The 22,871-nt window shown below is 49.5% G+C and overlaps 1 protein-coding gene across 3 annotated transcripts; it reads left to right on the top strand.

Moving 5' to 3' along the window:
• The first annotated feature begins 850 nt into the window (after positions 1-850).
• LOC144603119 (serine protease FAM111A-like) lies at positions 851-20,373 on the top strand. 3 transcript variants are annotated; one of them, XM_078416268.1, is made up of 2 exons: positions 851-903; positions 15,312-20,373. In XM_078416268.1, exon 2 carries the CDS (start codon positions 15,333-15,335, stop codon positions 17,181-17,183), a length of 1,851 nt encoding a protein of 616 aa, XP_078272394.1. In that variant the 5' UTR covers positions 851-903; positions 15,312-15,332; the 3' UTR covers positions 17,184-20,373. The 3 variants fall into 3 exon arrangements, with proteins under 3 accessions (XP_078272394.1, XP_078272391.1, XP_078272392.1); XM_078416265.1 differs by lacking the exon at positions 851-903 and adding an exon at positions 11,119-11,306; XM_078416266.1 differs by lacking the exon at positions 851-903 and adding an exon at positions 11,379-11,715.
• The last annotated feature ends 2,498 nt before the right edge of the window (positions 20,374-22,871 follow it).

Here is a 22,871-nt window from a genome sequence, read left to right as displayed (position 1 = left end):
ATTGACCACGGATTAGCTTGATTTGGGAGTTATGGCGGCGAATTGGGGAATGGGTGGGAAGTGGTTCGTGGTGATCTCCATTCATCGTGCTTTGGAGAGGATCTTATCAGGTGTTTTTTCTCTACATGATCATTTCAGTTGACTTCCATTGCTCCTTGAAGAGCTCTCTTGGTTCCTCTGTGTAAATCCAAAACTCGAGCAGTGTAATGAAACTCCCAAAAATTCCTTGCACAGGAGCCCCTTGTGTTGCCATCCACAAAGGATTTGGCTTGGAGCTTGAATGAAGCCCCATGCTATCAGGAGGTAGACATAGAAAATAGGTGCAGGAGTAGGCCACTCGGCCCTTTGAGCCAGCACCGCCATTCAATTCATGGCTGATCATCCAAAATCAGTACCCCGGTTCCTTCTTTCTCCCCATATCCCTTGATTTCGTTAGCCCTAAGTGCTATATCTAACTCTCTCTTGAAAACAACCAGAGAATTGGCCTCCACTGCCTTCTGTGGCAGAGAATTCCACAGATTCACAACTTTGGGTGTAAAGGTTTTAATATGTGAATTGTGCATCGAAAGTTTGCTGCATAGTTATGGTGGGACTACTGTGTTGGTGGGTTTTTTAAATTTCGTCGGCAATGGGCAAAGTAGACCCTGAAAAGGTGTGTTTTTTGTTGGTTGTTGCAGGGTGTAGAGGGTTTTATTGGACTTTGCTGCTGAACCCAGAGCTAATGGAGAGGGTGCGGAAGATGTAGAGAATCGTTAAAGATAATTAACTCAACGACTTTTCCTTCTTGCTCAGGCGGCAAATATGTCCCTCGTGCTATTCTGGTTGACCTGGAGCCTGGCACCATGGACTCTGTTCGTTCCGGTCCATTTGGGCAGATCTTTAGGCCAGATAACTTTGTGTTTGGTGAGTGCAAGCCCTTTAACTTTCTCTTGTATATTACATTTTGCATTGTCTGTTGTGGCTGTGATATCTCAAATTCACTTGTTCCAAACAGGCATTAGCGTTTACGTGACGACCTTCTCCTCCAAGTGCTGAAGGGGGTGGGGGTGAAGCGGAGAGTGAAGAGAGGGATTTGTATATCATTTTACTATTTCACATGAGAGGGGGAAAATTTGATGGAAGAACAGATGGACATTCCACATTGGAGCACTGGAATACCGCAATGATCCCAAGTCACAGGAGCTGTGAAGCAACCAGTTTTGTTATCTGTTGGCTAATGGTTTTGTAAACTTAACTTGTTTGCAGGGATGTGGCAGTGAGGTGTCTGGAGATGTAGAAACTAATGCGGTGATGTTTAGATTTAGTTTAGAGATACAGTGCAGAAACAGGCCCTTACGGCCCACCGGGTCCGCGCCGACCAGCGATCCCCACACATTAACACTATCCAACACACACTAGGGACAATTTTTTACATTTACCAAGCCAATTGACCTACATATCTGTACGTCTTTGGAGTGTGGGAGGAAACCGAAGATCTCGGAGAAAATCCACGGGGAAAACGTACAAACACCGCACACACAGCGCCCATCGAAATAGAAACTAGAAACATAGAAAATAGGTGCAGGAGGAGGCCACTCGGCCCTTCGAGCCAGCTCTGCCATTCATTGTGATCATGGCTGATCATCCACAATCAATAACCCGTGCCTGCCTTCTCCTCATATCCCTTGATTCCACTAGCCCCTAGAGCTCTATCTAACTCTCTTAAATCCATCCAGTGATTGGGCCTCCACTGCCCTCTGTGGCAGAGAATTCCACAAATTCACAAGTGTCTGGGTGAAAAAGTTCCTTCTCACCTCAGTTTTAAATGGCCTCCCCTTTATTCTAAGACTGTGTGGCCCCTGGTTCTGGACTCGCCCAACATTGGGAACATTTTTCCTGCATCTAGCTTGTCCAGTCGGGATCGAACCTGGGTAAGAGGTCCTTCTGCAGTTGTACCGCACCTGGAGTACTGTATGCAGTTTTGGTCTCCAAATTCGAGGAAGGATATTCTTGCTATTGAGGGCGTGCAGCGCAGGTTTACTAGGTCTGTGGTTGAAGTTCAAAATTCATGCATTGTAATTTTCCTCCTTTACCCATGTTTTGGTTTATTTATGTTGTGTGAGGGGGGTGGGGGGGGTGAAGATGGGTGCCAAGTGATTCACCAATGCAAAAGCAAATTGAGGATCATTGTTTTTGTCTGGGGCGGGCACTGATCTGATATTATGGTTTTGTGTGAAGTACAAGGCTACTGGAAGCGCACCTGAGGTCTGCGGCCATTTTTTGAGTTGCACCCACTTTGTAAATGGTGCCTGTCTCGTGTCGTTGAGCCAAAACTCTAACTGCTTAAACTTTTTTTTTTTTTTAATTTTATTTTTAATTTTAAAATTTTTTTTTAACAACGTTTATTTCTGATTTTTATTAATACAGCTTTGATAATTCAATGCATGAACACATTAATGCTGATAAGTATCCCCCCACCCACCACCCCCACCCGCAATACCATTCAATATACTAAACATAATTTTTTTTATTTTTAAACAACAACAAAAAAACCCCAGAGAGGAGGGAAGCAGAAAAATCGGAATGTTAAGACATATCAGGGACCATTCTAATATTTCAATTCCACTCTTAATTACATACACACATATCTGCTTAAACATTTTGACCAGGATTCTCTCAAGCTTCTTTCTACACTACTTGCTGAGCACTTTTCAATCTTTATCTTGTGAACTTTTCTCTCGGCATCCTCTGTATGCAAATTGATGCGAGTCCAGTGAGGCAGGGATGCTGGATTTGATGTGTGACTAAACCAATCCTTGTATTACATAACCATCCAGACCAACAAAAGACTGTTTCCGCTACTCGCTGTACCTCAGAACCATCCCTGTTTGGAATCCTTTGCCACTGCATGTAAAATCTGATGGTGGTAGTAAATCTTTCAAACTGTTGCTTGCAAACACTAAATTTTAAAATCTGCAAACTGCATGCATCAGGGACCGCACGTTTATAGCCCAACAGCGGCTGTTGGTGCAGTATCAGCAAGATAAGTCAAGATGTACCGTATATTTCTGGGACACAGTCAGTCCTTTAAAACAAAATGTATAAATAATTTGAAGTAAACAGCAACTTTCGGGGGGAAAAATAGACACATTAATGTGCTGGAGTAAGCCAGCATCTGCAGTTCTTAGTGTCAACAACTTTTGGAGGGTCCTGACCCCGAATGTTGTCCGTCCACTCCCCGCATGGAAACTGCCTGACCTGCCAAGTTCCACCAGCACTTTGTGGTTTGATCAAGATTCTGGTATCTGCAATTCCTGGCATCTCAAACGCCTTTTGGCGGTTTTACAGGTGTAATGGAAATATGACAGGAAAGTAGAGGTTTTGAAAAGCTGTCCAATAAAGTGAAATTATGCCATTCCATGGGAAATGTTAAAAAAATATTTTTAATTGGACTATGCTACTTGGGCAAACCCCGTCAACAAGATGCATGAATGTTGTTGTTGTTCATCCTTCGTGTTCGAAGGTGACCATGACTTCACTTTCAGTTGGAGGATTGGTGACTGTGGGTCTGGAAGTGACTGGTGAGGCCAATCCGGGCCCGGAAGGCACGCCCACACGTAGGACACAAGTGGATGGGTGCTGCAGTGGAAGTGGAGGTAGCCCGGGCCTTGCGCGCGGTGCGTTTCTTCTGGGCCTCTGCAGTGCGTCTGTTCTCTGCTGCACGGGCTCCTGTGGTGAGCTTGCTACGCCAGGTTGGACGGTCCAGAGCAAGAGACTCCCAAGTGCTGAGGTTGATGTCCACATCTTTGAGGGACACTTTGAGGCATTCCTTAAACCGTTTCTTCTGTCCTACTGAGCGCTTGCCCTGACAAAGTTCTCCATACAGAAGCTGTTTTGGCAGTCGACTCTCGAGCATTCTAACGACATGGCCTGCCCATCTGTCTTGGGCTTTCCGTAGGAGGGTGTGGACGCTGGGGATTCCGGCCCGTTCCAAGACCTCTGTGTTGGGAATTTTGTCCTGCCACCTGATGTGAAGGAGTCTGCGTAGGCAGCTCAAATGAAAGTGGTTGAGCTGTTTGGCATGTCTGCTGTAGACAGTCCAAGTCTCACTGGCATAGAGAAGAGTGGTGAGTACCACTGCACGGTAGACCTTCAGCTTGGTGGTAAGGCTGAGTCCTCTCCGCTCCCAAACATTCCCACGGAGTCGCACAAAGGCAGCGCTGGCCTTGGCAATCCTGTTGTTGACCTCAGCGTCAATGTTCACCACTCACGAGAGTGTACTACCCAGATAGGTAAAGCTGTCGACTGCCTGTAGAATCTGCCCCCTCACCGTGATGTGTGGTTCCTGGTAGGGCTTTCCAGGCGCGGGCTGGTACATAAGAGCCTTGTATGAATAAAAGGCAATAATCAGCAGAGACAATAGACAATAGGTGCAGGAGTAGGCCATTTAGCCCTTCGAGCCAGCACCGCCATTCAATGTGATCATGGCTGATCAGGCAGCACCTGTGAAAAAGAGGTAGGGTATTTATATAAATGTCCTCCACCGTGTCTCTCAATGCTAATGCTCTTTAAGGCTCAGCCACCTGCAACACCGCATTCAAACTGGCTGTGTATTTTTAATTTGACACTGGACCAGATCGCAAGTTCAAAATCCGCCTCTTGTGGTTTTGATTATATTCAATGTTTCCATCTCACTGGCTGAGAGAATTCAAAGATTCAGAGTTCTCCAACAGAAGCCAATCATGGTCAGGCTCATCATGAATTATCGACCCGTTATCCTGACTCTGGGTGTTGGATTGTTATTGAGAAAGTGTACTGAGATGCAGTGAGAATCTTTCTTTGCTTGCTCCAAGGAACTGACCAGCCTCGGCTTGGTGGTTGCTTGCTGACATAAAGAAAATGCTAGAACGATGGCACAAATAGGGTTGCCAACTGTCCTGTATTAACCGGGACATCCCGTATTTTGGGCTAAATTGGTTTGTCCCGTTACAGGACCGCCCTTGTCCCGTATTAAGCCCGGGGGGGGGGGGGGGGGGGGGGCGCTGTAGGCCCGGACGCTGAAGGCCTGGACACTAGGCCCCGACAGTTTAGGTTCCGACACTCTAGGTTTTCGACATTTTAGCTCCGGACAGTCTAGGTCCGGAGGCCCGGGCGCCGCCTAATGGAGGCTGCATAGCAACCCACCTCCCGGCCCGGGCGGCCGCCATTGGTGGAGCGCGTGGCCGCTGGCTGGGTGAGGTCACGTGGGGCGCGGAGTGGTGACATCACCTTGTGCCGTATTTGGGAGTGAGATAGTTGGATTTAAGTTCCAGCATTATAACCTTTTAAACACGTGTACTTGTGGTCCGGTATCTGTTGTACCTTCGTTGTGACTCTGGATGGACCACAAGTACATGTGTTTAAAAGGTTATAATGCTGGAGCCTAAATCCAGGCTGTTTATTCCATGGCCACTTGGAACCAGAGTGACCACCTAATCACCTCATTCTCTTATATACACGTTACTACACAGGCAAACAAAGTAGTCCTTGTGATACAACAAAGTAGTCCTTGCAATATCACAACAACCCCTAGCCACAAACCAGGTCAGTGGGGATAACTTGGGCTGGATGGCCTACTTGCATGCTGTACAATCATGACTATGAGTACAATCAAACCACACACAACTACAAGTAGTGCAAAGAGGAAAATACCAGAGCACAGAATATAGTGTTACCGCCTTATAGAGTCATACATTGGTACAGTGTGGAAACAGGCCCTTCGGCCCAACTCGCCCACACCGGCCAACAATGTCCCAGCTACCTTAGTCCCACTTGCCTGCGCTCGGTCCATAACCCTCCAAACCTGTCCTATCCATGTACCAAGTTACAGTTACAGATTGCTTACAAGGGGAAATATCCTCTGCCAGCTTTTTTTCAGTACAATGCTGTGTCAGCCTTCTTGCCTACTGTGTTATTTTTTTCAGTTTCACAACCAAATGTGTGACCATCACTCCCGCAGAACAATCTGGTCTCTTCCACTCTTATCCCTTGTTCTGAATGCATCAACTGAGAGACACTTCTTTCAATTTCTCACTGTGTTCCCATCTGTTTAGCTGCCAGGAAATCCACACCCTCGTTTCCATGGCAACCTGCTTTGGAAATGTCGGCCTGCGCCGCTATTTGAAGCGTGTCCCACTTTCTCACGGGCTGAGGTTGTAGCAGCCATTTTATGTCTGCTGCAATAATCTCTAAAAAGCTACACGGTGCTTCAATATTATGCATCGTCTTTTTTTTGTTGCTTCATTTATAATTCCCGCTGTCAGCTCGGGCTCAGCGAGTAGAACTCAGACTTCTCAGGCAAAAGTTTTCAGGTTTTATTCCCAATGCAGAGCTGTGAACATTTAGTATTGTCTGAGATACTCGCCTCCAGAGTTCGTTATCCAGATTCGGCATGCATAATGTTATAATCTCTTCTTGCTCACTGTGCATGGCCTAATTGAAAAAGAATTCTCCACGCTAATGACGTCTTCCAGCATTCGGTCAATAGACACAGAGGACTGCACATGCTGAAATCTGGAGCAACAAGAAAAACTGCTGGAGGAACTCAGCAGATTGAGCAGTTTCAGTTTTCAGGGAGAAAGGGGGAGAGATTGAACTGTCAATGTCTTTAGTGTTTAGGGGCCACAGTTTAAAAATAAGGGGTAGGCCATTTAGAACGGAGATGAGGAAAAAAAAATTCAGTGAGACAGTTGTAAATCTGTGGAATTCTCTGCCTCAGAAGGCAGTGGAGGCCAATTCTCTGAATGTTTTCAAGAGAGAGCTAGATAGAGCTCTTAAGGATAGCGGAGTCAGGGGGTATGGGGAGAAGGCAGGAACGGGGTACTGATTGGGAATGATCAGCCATGATCACATTGAATGGTGGTGCTGGCTGGAAGGGCCGAATGGCCTACTCCTGCACCTATTGTCTATTGTGTTAGAAACATAGAAAATAGGTGCAGGAGTAGGCCATTTGGCCCTTTGAGCTAGCACCACCATTCAATATGCTAACTAATCCTCATTACACAATACCCAGTCGAGGATGGCCTGCCCTCTAGTCGATTCCTCCATATATTGGTTTAAAAACCCATCCCGTATACATTCCAGGAAATCCTCCTCCTCAGCACTGTTACCAATTTGGTTGGGCCAATCTATACGTAGATTAAAATCACCCAAGATAACTGCTGTACCTTTACTGCACGCAACCAGAATTACCTGCTTGATTCTATCCCGAACCTCCCGACTGCTGTTTGGTGGTCTGTACACAACTCCAACAAGCGTTTTCTGCCTTTAGCTATTTTGCAGTTCTACCCATACCGATTCTACAGTATCCGAGCTAATAGACAATAGACAATAGGTGCAGGAGTAGTCCATACGGCCCTTCGAGCCAGCACGGCTCGATGTCTCACCTTGCTATGCAGGAAAGACATTATTGCTTTGAACCACAAGACTATTGATAGTTTTGTTTCACAAAATGCTGGAGTAACTCAGCAGGTCAGGCAGCATCTCAGGAGAGAAGGTATGGGCGACGTTTCAGGTCGAGACCCTTCTTCAGACTGACCCGACCTGAAATGTTACCCATTCCATCTCTCCTAAGATGCTGCCTGACCTGCTGAGTTACTCCAGCATTTTGTGAAATACCTTCGATTTGTACCAGCATCTGCAGTTATTTTCTTACACTATTGATAGTTTTGTAGTTCTTAACTGTCTCTATTTCTTTAAAATATAAATGGAGGCCTTTTTAGCTCTCTGCCAGCTCACAAACCAATGCCATTCCTAAAATTATTTTCTCTGGAACATCTTATCTCCATTTGCCCATCAAATCCCTTTAGTTTCGACCACTCACCTGCACTTTAGATTACAGCAAATTTTACTCACTAATTTACAATAGCCAACCAACTTTCCAGTCTGTGCATTCACTTTGGGAGTTGGAGGTCAATAACTGGGTGAATGGATGGAAGAGGAGGGAGAAAGGGAGAATTCATCTTAACTGAAGAGATTGATGTCAAAATTGCTATACATTTTGAATATTATGCTGTACATTATTGATCAGGCAGAGGTTGATATTATTACACAACTGTGATAAATGCCAGTGATTTGGTAGCAATGCTCAGTACTTCGGATCCGTTACGAGGAATCAATATGATGTGGCCTTACCCAATGCCGATATAGATTCCTGGGCTCTAGTACCATTCATTGAGGTCTAATCAGGCCGCCACAGCCTGCATTGATGTAATTTCCTGGGTAGGAAAATAACTGCAGATGCTGGCTTCAAATTGAAGGTAGACACAAAATGCTGGAGTAACTCAGCGGGTCAGGCAGCATCTCAGGAGAGAAGAAGTGGGTGACGTTTCGGGTCAAGACCCTTCTTCAGACTGATCATTTCCTGGGTGTTACTGGGACAATTCCTGGGAGCCACTCAGATGTGGTTACAGCCGTCCACTTGTCTTTTTCTTTGATTATGTATTTTTCGCGTTGCAGGTGTTGCCGACAAGGCCAAACATTATTGCCCACCTGCAATTGCCTTTGAGTAGCATCCCACAGATGCTCAATCGGATTGAGGCCAAGGCAACACTGTGGAGAATTTGGAGGCCAAGGCAACACTGTGAACACTTCATCATGTTCCTCAAACCCATTCCCGAACAATGTGTGCAGTGTGGCAGGGCGTATTATCCTGCTGAAAGAGGCCACTGCCATCAGGGAATACCATTGCCATGAAGGGGTAAACCTGGTCTGCAACGATGTTTAGATAGGTGAGGCGTGTTAAATTGATGTCCACATGAATGGCCGGACCCAGGGTTTCCCAGCAGAACATTGCCCAGATCATTGCACTACCTCGACCGGCTTATCGTCTTCCCAGTCAGTTCGGACCAGACGGGACAGCCTTCGTTGCCCTTGGGCATCGATGAGCCTTGGGCGCCCAACAATGTCTGTCACCGGTTTGTGGTTTGTCCCTCCTTGCACCACTGTCGGTAGGTACTCACCACTGCTGACCGGGAGCACCCCACAAGCCTTACCGTTTCGGTGTGCATGCCGTTGGATTGGAAGCTACCCAAGCGGAATATGAGATGCTGTCAGGGGTTCTGGGGCAGGAGGCAGGAGAATGGGGTTAGGAGGTAGAGATAGGTCAGCCGATTGAATGGCGGAGTAGACTTGATGGGCCGGATGGTCTAATGCTGCTCCTCTAGTTCGCACGTGGTCTCACTCTTGATAGTGGAGGAGGCCCAGGACAGAAAGATCAGTACGGGAATGGAATGGGGAGTTGAAGTGGTGAAGAAGTAGAAATCAGGAACTGCAGATGCTGCTTTAATGCACAAAAAATACACAATGTGCTGGAGTAACTCCTCAGCGGGTCTAGCAACATCTCTGGGGAATACGGAGAGGCGACATAGAAAAATAGGTGCAGGAGTAGGACATTCGGCCCTTCGAGCCAGCACCGCCATTCAATATGATCATGGCGTCTCCCCTCGGGTTCAGTGAGACACGTGCCCCTAACAAAGATGGCCGTCTCCGCTCGGGTTCAATGAGACCCATGCCCCTAACAAACATGGCCGTCTCCCCTCGGGTTCAATGAGACGTACCCCTAACAAAGATGGCAGCCAACCCCCGGGTTCAGTGAGACTCGTGCCCCAAACAAAGATGGCAGCCAACCCGCGGGTTCAGTGAGAACCGTGCCCCTAACAAAGATGGCAGCCAACCCGCGGGTTCGGTTCTGGTTGATTACTGCGCAAACACCTCATAAGTGGTTATCTCGCGCAGGTAGGAGTGAGGAGAGTAGTGATTAAATTTTGAAGTGGGCCTTTTTGACCAAGTTGAGGAGATCTAGTTGCTGAATCCCAGTGGGACCCCTAACAAAGATGGCCGCCAACTTGTGCCCCCTAACAAAGATGGCCGTCTCCCCACGGGTTCAGTGAGACTCGTGCCCCTAACAAAGATGGCCGCCAACTCGTGCCCCTAACAAAGATGGCCGCCAACTCGGGTTCAGTTCTGTAAGACAATAACTGCAGATGCTGGTACAAATCGAAGGTATTTATTCACAAAATGCTGGAGTAACTCAGCAGGTCAGGCAGCATCTCAGGCGAGAAAGAATGGGTGACGTTTCGGGTCGAGACCCTTCTTCAGACCTCGGGTTCAGTTCTGGTTGATTACTGCGCAAACACCTCATAAGTGGTTATCTCGCGCAGGTCGGAATGAGTAGAGTAGTGTGAGATGCAAATGTGAGTGCTCACAATCACAATGCTCGAGACAATCTAGAGAAACAAGTATATTTTATTTGCAAGTCTGCAGAGTTGGGTGCCTCCCCTCTCGAGACACGCCGAGGTCGGGAAAATCCCTTCTTTTTATTCACTTCACTTTACAATTGTCACACCTTAAATTCCTCCCCTTTGGACTCCTTTCAATCGGAGCATTGAGGTGCACAATCTAACGACACCGCCCCTGTTGCCTCCCACATCATACATCGCATGTGCATTTAAATGAGGCATCTTGTCATGCTGGGCGTTTTTGTAATATTCATTTATCTTATTAGGCAGGCGCAGTACAGAGTAGTTCATGCCCTTTCCCCTTGTTCTCTGGCTATCTTGCCCTCTCTCCTAGTTCTCTGGTTATCTTGCCCTCTCTCCTAGTTCTCTGGTTATCTTGCCCTCTCCCCTAGTTCTCTGGTTATCTTCTAACACTTATCCTTGGAATGTCACCATTTGTTCTTGCGGTTCTTATCTAGCCGAGCACGGTCGGGTCAGCTATTTCTCAGGGTCCTTAGTCTAAATCAATTATCCCTTTTTACCTCTCTCTCACAGTAGTGATTGAATTTTGAAGTGCGCCGTTTTGATCAAATTGAAGAGATCTAGTTGCTCAATCCCAGTGAGACTCGTATACCGCTAACATAGATGGCCGCCAACTTGTGCCCCTAACAAACATGGCCGCCAACTTGTGCCCCGAACAAAGACGGCCGTCTCACCATGTTTCAGTGGGACTCGTGCCCCGAACAAAGATGGCCGTCTCCCCTCTGTTTCAGTGAGACTTGTGCCCCGAACAAAGACGGCCGCCAACTTGTGCCCCGAACAAAGATGGCCGCCAACTTGTGCCCCGAACAAAGATGGCCGTCTCCCCTCTGGTTCAGTGAGACTCGTGCCCCGAACAAAGATGGCCGTCTCCCATCTATTTCAGTGAGACTCGTCCCCGAACAAAGATGGCCGCCAACTTGTGCCCCGAACAAAGATGGCCGCCACTCCCCTCAGCGGCCGCGTCCCGCGTTGACGTCACGCCCCGGGCCTGCCGTTCGCCGCTGCTGGAGTTACCGGTCGGGAGGGCAGGTGAGTGTCTGAGGGCCTCGCCCCGGGAGCCGGGGACGGGGGGGGGGGAGACAAGAGGAGAGGTCCGGTCGCTTGGCAGCGTGTTGGTTGCCGGCCGGGGCCGGGGCCGGACCCTTCCCTTGCGGCTGCAGGGCCCGAGGCCCGGGCGGTGGCGGGGAGACCACAAGTTGAAGGCCCCGAACATGGACGCAAAAATGCCGGCGTAACTCGGCGGGACGGGCAGCGTCTCATACTGTGGGTGGAGGGAGAGAGACCCGGCCTGCCCCGCTCAGACTCTCCAGCATCGCGTGTCCGTCTACGGTGTAAACCTGCCTCCGCTGTTCCTCCTCCCTGCCCCGCACTGGAGGGGCCGAGACAGCTGCGGCCTCTTCCTCACTCCGGACCAGGGACAGACAGCGGACAAGCCATGGTGGGGCCCAGTCCTGCTCCCCCACCTCCAACCCTCGTTTACCAGTGACCTTCCGTGGGGCCACGTTGCTCCCCCCACCCCCAGGGGTTGTATGTTGCTCCCCCATCTACGGGGGTCGACGTTGCTCCCCCCCCCCCAGGGGGTTGTATGTTGCTCCCCCCACCCCCAGGGGTTGTATGTTGTACCCCACCTACGGGGGTCGACGTTGCTCCCCCCCCCCCAGGGGGTTGTATGTTGCTCCCCCCACCCACGGGGGTCTACATTGCTCCCCCCCCCTTACTCGCAGGGGTTGTTTGTTGTCCCCCCACCCATGGGAGTCCACGTTGTTCCCCCCACCCCCAGGGGTTGTATGTTGTGTCTCCCCCCCAACCCATGGGGGGTCCACGTTGTTCCCCCCACCCCCAGGAGGTGTATGTTGTGTCTCCCCCCCCCCCCCCCACCCATGGGGGTCCACGTTGCTCCCACTCCACCCCCAGGAGTTGTATGTTACTCCCCCCCCCCCACAGGGGTCCACGTTGCTCCCCACCCAGAGAGGTTGTAAGTTGTTCCCCCACCCACGGGGGTCTACGTTGCCCCCACCCACGGGGGTCCACGTTGCTCCCCCCACCCCCAGGGGTTGTATGTTGCTCCCCCCACCCACAGGGGTCCACGTTGCTCCCCACCCACTCAAACTGCCAAGGACTGCACTGAAAATAATTGAAGTAAAACTCCTCACCAGTGGTAGTTTCTGAACAGACTGTTGGTACACGCCTGTCGCTGGTCTGTGTGTTCAGGAAGTCGGGATTGAGTGTGGTCTGGGGCGTTGTTCATTGATTGGAACGGTCGCTGATGGGAATCACAGAGAATGTGGTATTCTAGATCAGGGAAAAGATGACAGGGCAGCGCAGGATTGGGAATCAGGGTGAGGGGTGGTTGGTAAAATGCCACACTGAGTGTCAATGTTTGCAAATGACTATCCGATCTTCCAAATAATCCATGGATGGCAGGCGTTGAGAGGGGATGTTAGGGAGATGCGGCTTCTGCAAAGCTGACCTGAAAGCTGACTGGAATTTAGAAGGATGAGAGGGGGGTCTTATAGAAACGTATAAAATCATAACAGGATTGGACAAGCTAGATACAGAGACCCAGGTTGAACACTGATCTTCTGCGCGTGGGTTCCCTCCAAGAACACTGCTTTCCTCCCACATCCTAAAGTGCGGGCTTGTCGGTCAATTGGCATCGTTAAATGCGTGAAGGGAGTGGAGAGGAGATTGCCAGATGCGTGATGGGTAAGGCGGTCAAGGGTTATGGGGAGAAGGCAGGAGAATGGGGCCGAGAGGAACAGATAGATCAGCCATGATTGAATGGTGGAGTAGACACGATGGGCCGAATGGTCTGAATCTACTCCTGTGACTTGTGGTACGAAAGTGGGTTCAGGTTAAACCAGCGTGAAGGTTTGATCAATGATAAGTGGGCAGAAGGTCCTGTTGGCATGCTGCATGTTTCAATCAAGCAATCAATCAATAATCTCAACGATAGACACAAAAAGCTGGAGTAACTCAGCGGTTCAGCAACTCGGGAGTGAAGGAAGGGGTGTATTATCTCAGCTCTTGAATGAAGACAGGTACAGTTGCTGCCTTATTGCACAGGAGAACCGGTTTTGACCCTGACAACAGATGCCGGCGCATCAGAAGGGCAGGATGGAAATTGGAGGTGAAGTGTATGAAGTCAGTGAGTTCTGCATGGGTACAAGAGGTAGCACCAATGCAGTCGTCGATGTAGCGGAGGTAGAGTTCGGGGCCAGTGTACGCCCGGAACAGGGATTGTTCGACGTACCCGACAAAGAGGCAGGCATAGCTGGGGCCCATGCGAGTGCCCATAGCTACGCCTCTGGTTTGGAGGAAGTGGGAGGAGTCAAAGGAGAAGTATACACTGGAATTTAGAAGGATGAGGGGGGATCTTATTGAAACATATAAGATAATTAGGGGATTGGACACATTAGAGGCAGATAACATGTTCCCAATGTTGGGGGAGTCCAGAACAAGGGGCCACAGTTTAAGAATAAGGGGTAGGCCATTTAGAACGGAGATGAGGAAGAACTTTTTCAGTCAGAGGGTGGTGAAGGTGTGGAATTCTCTGCCTCAGAAGGCAGTGGAGGCCAGTTCGTTGGATGCTTTCAAGAGAGAGCTGGATAGAGCTCTTAAGGATAGCGGAGTGAGGGGGTATGGGGAGAAGGCAGGAACGGGGTACTGATTGAGAGTGATCAGCCATGATCGCATTGAATGGCGGTGCTGGCTCGAAGGGCTGAATGGCCTACTCCTGCACCTATTGTCTATTGTCTATTGTGATCGCTGATCTGCGCGTACTCAGTGGGCCGAAGGGCCTGTTTCCACCTGATCTATGTGCTGTCCACTCCCCTGACATCAGTCTGAAGATGCTGCCTGTCCTCGGTGAGTTACTCCAGCTTTTTGTGTCCGTATCTTCAGTTGCATCTGAAGTAAAAGCTGGCTGCCTTGGAACTAAGGTGGGGTGCGATGGGATGGGCAGGGGTTGTGGGGAGAAAAGCAAATGGCAGTCTATTTAAATGCCCACAAAATGTTGGGGTGGGGCAGCAGTGGAGTTGCTGCCTTGCAGCACCTGCAGCGCCGGGTTCGATCCTGACCATGGGACTAGTGTAGCTGGGACATGTTGGCCGGTGTGGGCGAGTTGGGCCGAAGGGCCTGTTTCCATGATGTATCACTCTGTGCATACATGGGTGGCAAGGTGGCACAGCGGTAGAGTTGCTGCCTCACAGCGCCAGAGACCCAGGTTCGATCCCGACTACGGGTGCTGTCTGTACGGAGTTTGTACGTTCTCCCCATGACCGCGTGGGTTTTCTCTGGGTGCTCCGGTTTCCCCCCCCCTCCCCCACACTCCAAAGACGTACAGGTACGTCGGTAAATTGGCTTGGTGAATGTAAAAATCGTCCCTAGTGGGTGTAGGATAGTGTTAGTGTGCGGGGATCACTGGTCGGCGCGGACCCGGTGGGCCGAAGGGCCTGTTTCCGCGCTGCATCTCCAAACCAAACTAAACTAAAATTTCCCGGTGAGACAGAGGTTCACTTGCACCTCCTCCAACCTCACCTATTGTATCCGCTGCTCTAGATGTCAACTTCTCTACATCGTCGAGACCAAACGCAGGCACGGCGATCGTTTTGCTCAACACCTTCACTCAGTCCCGCCTTAGCCAACCTGATCTCCCGGTGGCTGAGCACTTCAACTCCCCCTCCCACTCCCAGTCTGACCTGTCTGTCATGGGCCTCCTCCAGTGCCATAGTGAGGCCCACCGGAAATTGGAGGAACAGCACCTCATATTTCGCCTGGGCAGCTTGCAGCCCAGTGGTATGAACATTGACTTCTCCAACTTTAGATAGTCCCTCTGACCCTCTCTTCCCCTCCCCCTTCCCAGTTCTCCCGTCTCCACCTATATCCTTCCTTTGTCCCGCCCCCCTGACATCAGTCTGAAGAAGGGTCTCGACCCGAAACCTCACCCCATTCCCGCTCTCCCGAGATGCTGCCCGACCCGCTGAGTTACTCCCGCATTTTGTGGTGCCCAAACTAAAATAGCTGTCTTTCCAGTTGTAGAAGGGCAGGAGGAAAATGACGAGTGACGGTCTCCCGGGGGACAAGCGGAAGCTGCAGACGAGCAGGTACGCGGAGGAGTTTGTGCCGAAGAACGGGAAGATTCTGAAGAACTCCGCTGAGCAGATGGACGCGGGCGGCTGTGGGGCGGAGAGCTGCCTGAGGAAGGAGTTCACGTTCAGCGTGTGCGGGGACCCGGACAACATCCAGTACGCCTTCACCGGCGATGCGGAACTGGCCCTGATCTTCGCCCTCAACTCCTCCTGCGACTTTGAGGAGAAGGTGCGGGGCGACAGCATCATCCTGGTGTACGGGGAGGGTCCGCTGAAGGGACTGGTGAACGTTGACATCCTGTGCCGCTACCTGCCCCAGCACACGCACTTCCGCCTGCTGTTCCTGCGCTCCCCGGGCCGGGACGGGGCGGGCGAGGGGCGCCCTCTGCCGCCGCTGCCGCACCTCGACGGCCGCCGCCACGTCCTGTTCTACGTGGAGCCCTGCGGCAGGACGGTGGGCAACACGGCGCAGCGCATCGTGCTGGCTGACCGCATCGCCCAGGGCCAGACCAAGCTGTGCGTGCTGGGCTTCGAGGGCCAGACCATCCGCCAGGCCCTGGCCGGCGACGGCCGCTTCGACCCCCGCCTCGAGGACGACACCCACAAGCTGCTGGAGAAGGTGGACCCGCCGCGCAAGTTCCAGTTCAACCACACCGTGGACGGCCTGCACGGCAGGAGCTTCCAGGTGGAGATCAGCAGCTCCAAGAAGAGGCTGCCGGGAGGAGACGACGGTGGTGGTGGTGGCGGCAAGAACTGGAAGCCCAAGGCCGGCAAGGCAGCCGAGGCGGCGGTGCCCCCAGCGGGCAGGAGAGAGGCGGACGGCAGGGCGCCGGACAGCGGTCGCTACCCCTTGCCACGCTGGCACGTGGAGGCCCGCAAGGCCGCCCTGCTGAGGTTCAAGCTTGGCGTCACCAGGAACGCCGAGCTGGGCAACATGTCGGAGCGGCAGTACCTGAACCGGCTGCACCAGGACGCCCAGTCTCCCATCCCCGCCAGGGCCATCCGCCGGCTCGTTGACCGTCTCTCCAGCGTGGGCTGCCTGAGCTGGCAGGCGCCCAGCGGCCAGGCGGGCGGAGGCACCTGCTTCCTCCTGAAGGACAGGTACCTGCTCACCTCCTACCACGCGGTGGAGATGATGGCGGGCCACGCATCGCCCGACAACTGGCCCGCCGCCCTCCGCGACTGCGGCCAGGTGTTCTTCGGCTACGAGGAGGATGGGCAGAGGGGCCGGCTGCTGAAGCTGGCGGCCTGGCTGGAGATCTTCGACCAGGCCCTGGACTACGCCGTGTTGGAGCTGGACAGCCCGCCCGGGTTGAAGGGCCTGATGGAGCACTGCGCCCTGCCTCCGGAGGCGGGCAGCCTCTACATCGCCGGCCACCCCGACGGACAGGTGAAGAAAGTGTGCCCTTGCTCGGTGATGAGCTGCGACCAGCAGGGGGCGGCCGGAGACGCCGCGCACGTCCTGGAGGGCCTGCGGTCCGCCATCGCCGGGGAGGATGCCGAGAGTTACCTGCCCGACATCGTCACCGTGGCAAGCCATGCCTTCAACCGGGCCAGGCACCCCAACGTCGTCCCCTACAAAGCCGACTACCACCACGCCGCTTCAGGGTCGCCGATATTCAACGCCGACGGCTGTGTCGTCGGACTGCACTGCGGGGGGGAGATCCACAAGAAGAATAAAGACCCCGAGAGGTTCTACGTTGAACTGGGGAGGTCCATCATGCTCATCATCCACCATATCATCTGCAAAAGCGACATGGTCGCCACGGAAAAAGCAAAGCAGATCATCATGGACTTGCAAAGTTCTTTCAAATGAAAGTTGTGTCGCCCAGAGAACTGACATGTCGCGACCAGACTGGATGTGGAATTTGTCACCTGCGCGGAGGAGGTGCATCTGCACATTGATCTCAAGGTTTCCACCTGAAAGATGAACCCATCCCTTTCAGAGCAGACCCTGTCTATGTTTATTAGAATAGAGATTATTGCAATACCATTTAGCTTGCATGGACTTTAAATATTGGTGCCATTGGGGAAATTGTATACCCACCTTTTGCCCGATGTAATAATATAATTTTATCAGGGCGCTAAATACTTGAATTATAGAGTTCTAAATTTGGGAAATGCAGGTAAACACATCTTCTTTTTTCTTGCGTTAGGTGAACATTTGTTATTCAGAAAGTTAATATGGTTAAAAGGGTGTTTGGGGTAATCACATTCCAAGCAGTGTCTGTCTTAATTTACATGCTATTAAACATAGAAACATAGACAATAGGTGAAGGAATTGGCCATTCAGCCCCTCGAGCCAGCACCGCCATTCAATATGATCATGGCTGATCATCCAAAATCAGCACCCTGTTCCTGCCTTCTCCCCATATCGCTTGATTCCGTTAGCCCAAAGAGCTAAATCCAACTGTCTCGTGAAAACGTCCAGTGAATTGGCCTCCACTGTCTTCTGTGGCAGAGAATTCCACAACTCTCTGGGTGAAAAAGTTTTTTCTTATCTCAGTGTTAAATGGTCCACCCCTGGTTCTGGACTCCCCCAACACCAGGAACATTTTTCCTACATCTAGCCTGTCCAATCCCTTAAGAATTTTATGTTTCTTTATGATCGCCTCTCATCCTTGTTCCTAAATTCCATATATTAACTATTTTCTTCTGCACCTTTTTTCCTTCCGCCCCTCTCCTTCACCCTCTCATCCCTCTCTCAGCCGAGTACCCATTTTGTGAGCCAAGGGCCTGGAAGTGCAGGGCATCAGAACTGAGCCCAAGTCAGCCGAATGCACTTTCCAATAACGGCTAAAAAAGATCGGGAAGACGGATCACGGCTTAATTTATTCCCGTATCCAGTTCGGAAATCGTCCTAGTTTAGGAAACAAAAAACTGAAGACGCTGGTTTAAATCGAAGGTGGACACAAAATGCTGGGGTAACTCAGCGGGTCAGGCAGCATCTCAGGAGAGAAGGAATGGTTGACGTTTCGGGTCGAGACCCTTCTTCCCAGTTTACGTTGCTCCTATCTTGGAGCCCAAAGGGTTCAAGCCAAAATCCTCACAGCTCATGTGGCACATTTAGTCAGGTCACTTCTTAGCCACTAGTTTAGCAGTAAAGCTACTGTTGATTAAACTGTGTTTGATCCAATCTTGGACTAGATTTTGTGGCGGGTATTTATTTGCTGCATTAGTTTGTCAAATAATACTTTATGTTACTGTTTACTTAAAACTGCGTGCAGTTTTTGATTTTTCTTTCAGGTTTAGACAATCTTTTAAAATATCATACTCAGTGCTGTAAAGGGGCTTTAAAACCTTTAAGTACCTATTCTCACACATACGTTTGAGGAGATCTGTTTGAATTATTCATTAAATGGTTAACAATTCCCATCGAAGTTAGAAATAAAAAGCTGGAGTAACTCAGCAGGTTGGACAGCATCTCTGGAGAAAAGGAAGTGGTGCCCTTCTTCAGACCTATTCCTGTTCTCCAGAGATGCTGTCTGACCCTGTGAGTTACTCCAGCTTTTTGTGCGTATATCGTCTGATTAAACCAGCACATGCAGTTCCTTCCCACACACTAACAATTCCCATCATTGGTCTCGACCCGAAACGTCACCCATTCCTTCACTCCTGAGATGCTTCCTTGAGTTACTCCAGCATTTTGTGATACCCGCCATCCCAATGCCCCCCTCCATCTTAGTCTCCAAAAGTTACGTCTTTTTGGAAATTGGCGCACCCAGAGCAACTATAAAATCACAGCAACAAACAACTTGCTGATCATTCAGCAAGTTTAGAAATCAGATCAGATTGCCCAGTTTTCCTGGCGCCAACCAGATTGGGCAGCTGTCCTCGTATCTTCTGAAAATGTTTACAAGATCTCGTTTCTTTTAAGAATGCCTTCATTTATGGTTTTTGTTGTATGTTTTGCATTTTATGTAGTTTACAATGAAACTGGTGCATAAAAAAAAATTAAATGCAATGTTATCCTTCTGTAGCCTTCTATCACTGAACACATTAGTCTGTTTTCCCCTTGTGTAATCTCGGAAATAATGTCCAGGAAAGTTGTTTAAAAGGGCGGCGAACCCTCTTTGTTTTATATTTTTTTTAATTTTCGGCTTGTGAAAATATTTGGCCATGCAGAGCAAATGGTGGCAATAGTTTAATTTGGCTTCTTCAGAGTTGCAATTTCTTGCCTAGAGCTCAGATTTATTTTCACCTTCCCGCTCCCCAAATGTATATTTTGGGATCAAGTCTATTTACATTTATAGAAATGCTCGAGATTCTTGCCGGCCAGAGCAAGATGTTAATAAAGCCGAGAATAGTCGAGGAAGTGGCCCTTTGGCTCACTATCTGAGCTGAACATGGTCACAAGCTATTCTGCAGTTCCTTGTTTCTATATTTTACATTTTTTTCCCCTGCCGGAGGAAGAATATTCACACTTTTTTCCCCCCCCCGCCCTCCTTTGGCATTTTCCCTCGTTTTTGTTTCAGGCTACGTAAGGTTAACAAATCTTTTTCTCTGGGCGTTCGCAAGAGTACACTGTGTAACCCGAAAAGAATACAGTGGAATCGCAGAACAGAGGCAACGTGCCTAGGCGGGATTAGATAAAGAAAGTAAAACAGTTTCTAATGATGAGATTATTTGCGTCAATCAGATGCATGAAATCTGGTTGCTTTTTAAAATTTGCCGAAACCCAAAGATGCAATGATCAATTGTTCAATTTTGCTTGCTTTCTAACTCAACACAGGATTGGCAATTAAACTAGTCTGTAAAGAATCAAGTACTGTATTAATTTCTGAGCCAGATGGGCTGATGATTATTCATGAAAGTATTTAGGTGATGACTTACTGTTTAAGTCATGGCAAAGTTCTGTATTTTCTTTGTAAAGCAGAGTTAAACACCTGGGTGATAGCTTAAGTGGTGCATGTCACATTTTCAAATTTGGATTTATTTTAGCATTGAATTTGTTTCAAAATGGTGTCCTTCAGCACTATATCCATGTTATTTACAATAAAAAAAATCTGGTAAACCTGATTATTGTCTTTCAAATATAATATTGTGCACATAATATATACGAGTTTTCAAACTTGCATTAGCTCTTTATAAAAAGGCCCGCTTCAAAAAATAGTTGAGTATTTATAAAATTCCTGATCGGAATAGTTTATTCAAAGAAGCAAGTTTGAGGAATATTGATGCATACTGAAGTTTCAAAGTACACAGTGATCATAAGTGATTGGAGTAGAATTGGGCCATTCGGCCCATCGAGTGTACTCCTTTATTAAATCATGGCTAATCTATCTCTCTGTCCTAACCCCATTCTCCTGCCTATTCCCCATAATCCCTGACACCCGTACTAATCAAGATTCTATCTATCTCTTCCTTAAATATATTCACTGACTTTGCCCCTGTAGCCGTCTGTGGCAAAGAATTCCACTGATTCACCACCCTCTCGCTAAAGAAATTCCTCCTCATCTCTTTCCGAAAAGAACGTCCTTTAATTCTGAGGCTATGACCTCCAGTCTTAGACTCTGCCAACTGGTGGAAACATCCTCTCCTCATCCACTCTCTCCAAGCCTTTCACTATTCCATACGCAATGAGATTGGTTAGAAAATGGGGGCTGAATTCTAGCTCGAGGAAGGACTGTTCCTCAGTCTGGTGGTCCGTACCATCAAACATTTGTATCTTCTGCCAAACCAGAGCGGGGAGAAGATGGAATGACCAGGGTGAAACAGGTCCATAATTATATTATGTAGAAACAGTGAACCGCAGATACGGCTGAATACACAAAAGGACCCAAAGTGCTGGAGTAACTCGGCAGATCAAGCAGTATCTTGGAGTGCATGCAGTTTGGGTTGTGACCCTTCTACGGCTCGTGTAGTTGTGTTGCGTTTGAAGAAGTATCTCGACCTGAAATGTCACCTATCCATGTTCTCCAGAGATGCTGCCTGACCCGCTGAGTTACTCCACTCTGTGAAACGTCACCAATCCATGTTCTCCAGAGATGTTGCCTGACCCGCTGAGTTACTCCAGCACTCTGTGAAACGTCACCAATCCATGTTCTCCAGAGATGCTGCCTGACCCGTTGGGTTACTCCAGGACATTGTGTCGTTGCATGATTACATTAGCTGCTTTCCCAAGGCAGCGTGAAATGTCGATGGAGTCATTAGTTGGGTAAGTTGGTCTGTTATTATTTATTCGTGTCATCATTATTGGGGGAAGGGTGCTGACATGGATAGAAAATTGGTTGGCAGACAGGGAACAAAGTAGGGATTAACAGGTCCCTTTCAGAATGACAGGCAGTGACTAGTGGGGTACCGCAAGGCTCGGTGCTGGGACCGCAGCTATTTACAATATACATTAATGACTTAGATGAAGAAATTAAAAGTACCATTAGCTAATTTGCGGATGACACAAAGCTGGGTGGAAGTATGAACTGTGAGGAAGATGCTATGAGGATGCTGGGTGACTTGGACAGGTTCTGTGAGTGGGAAGGCAGATTATTATCTGAATGGTGTCAAAAGTACAAAGAGATCTGGGTGTCCTTGTTCGTTAGCATGCAGGTACAGCAAGCAGTGAAGAAAGCTAATGACATGTTGGCCTTTATGACAAGAGGAGTTGAGTATAGGAGCAAAGAGGTCCTTCTGCAGTTGTACAGGGCAATAGTGAGACCGCACCTGGAGTACTGTGTGCAGTTTTGGTCTCCAAATTTGAGGAAGGACATTCTTGCTATTGAGGGAGTGCAGCGTAGGTTCACAAGGTTAATTCCCGCAATGGCGGGTCTGTCGTATGTTGAAAGACTGGAGCGACTAGGCTTGTATACACTGGAATTTAGGATGAGAGGATCTTAATGAAACGTATAAGATTATTAAGGGATTGGACACGCTAGAGACAGGAAACATGTTCCCAATGTTGGGGGAGTCCAGAACCAGGGGCGACAGTTTGAGAATAAGGGGTAGGCCATTTAGAACGGAGGCGAGGAAAAACTTTTTCAGTCAGGGAGTTGTAAATCTGTGGAATTCTCTGCCTCAGAAGGCAGTGGAGGCCAATTCTCTGGATGCTTTCAAGAGAGAGCTAGATAGAGCTCTTAATGATAGCGGAGTCAGGGGGTATGGGGAGAAGGCAGGAACGGGGTACTGATTGTGGACGATCACATTGAATGGCGGTGCTGGCTCGAAGGGCCGAATGGCCTACTCCTGCACCTATTGTCTATGACACAACTGTTTGCCAATGGTGAGCAAATTTAGTGCCACGTCGTTGGCCTCTGCAAGATCCATTACAGTGCGTGTGTCATGCAGTACGTCACAGCTCAGGAGATGTCCCATAGTCTGGAGGCCCCGTGCGCAGTCGCAGTCTGCTGCATCTTCAGTGCATCCCCACTCCAGCACGTTCGATTTGCTCCTCCCCATGCCTGCGCGCAGTCTGTTGAGACTGCGCCAGGTTAGCCACGGTTGGTCGGAACCTGGTGGGAGTTTCTCAGGGGGATCGATTGCCATGTGAGTGTCTTCCGGAGATTTCTCT

The sequence above is a fragment of the Rhinoraja longicauda genome, chromosome 19 (assembly GCF_053455715.1).
Source record: "Rhinoraja longicauda isolate Sanriku21f chromosome 19, sRhiLon1.1, whole genome shotgun sequence".
In the NCBI taxonomy this organism is placed as follows: Eukaryota; Metazoa; Chordata; class Chondrichthyes; order Rajiformes; family Arhynchobatidae; genus Rhinoraja; species Rhinoraja longicauda.
This window is presented reverse-complemented; position numbering and strand designations above follow the sequence as displayed.

What these genes read in the sequence shown, in the direction of transcription:
- LOC144603119 (XM_078416268.1), top strand. Translation starts at nt 15,333, where the DNA reads ATGACGAGTGACGGTCTCCCGGGGGACAAGCGGAAGCTGCAGACGAGC.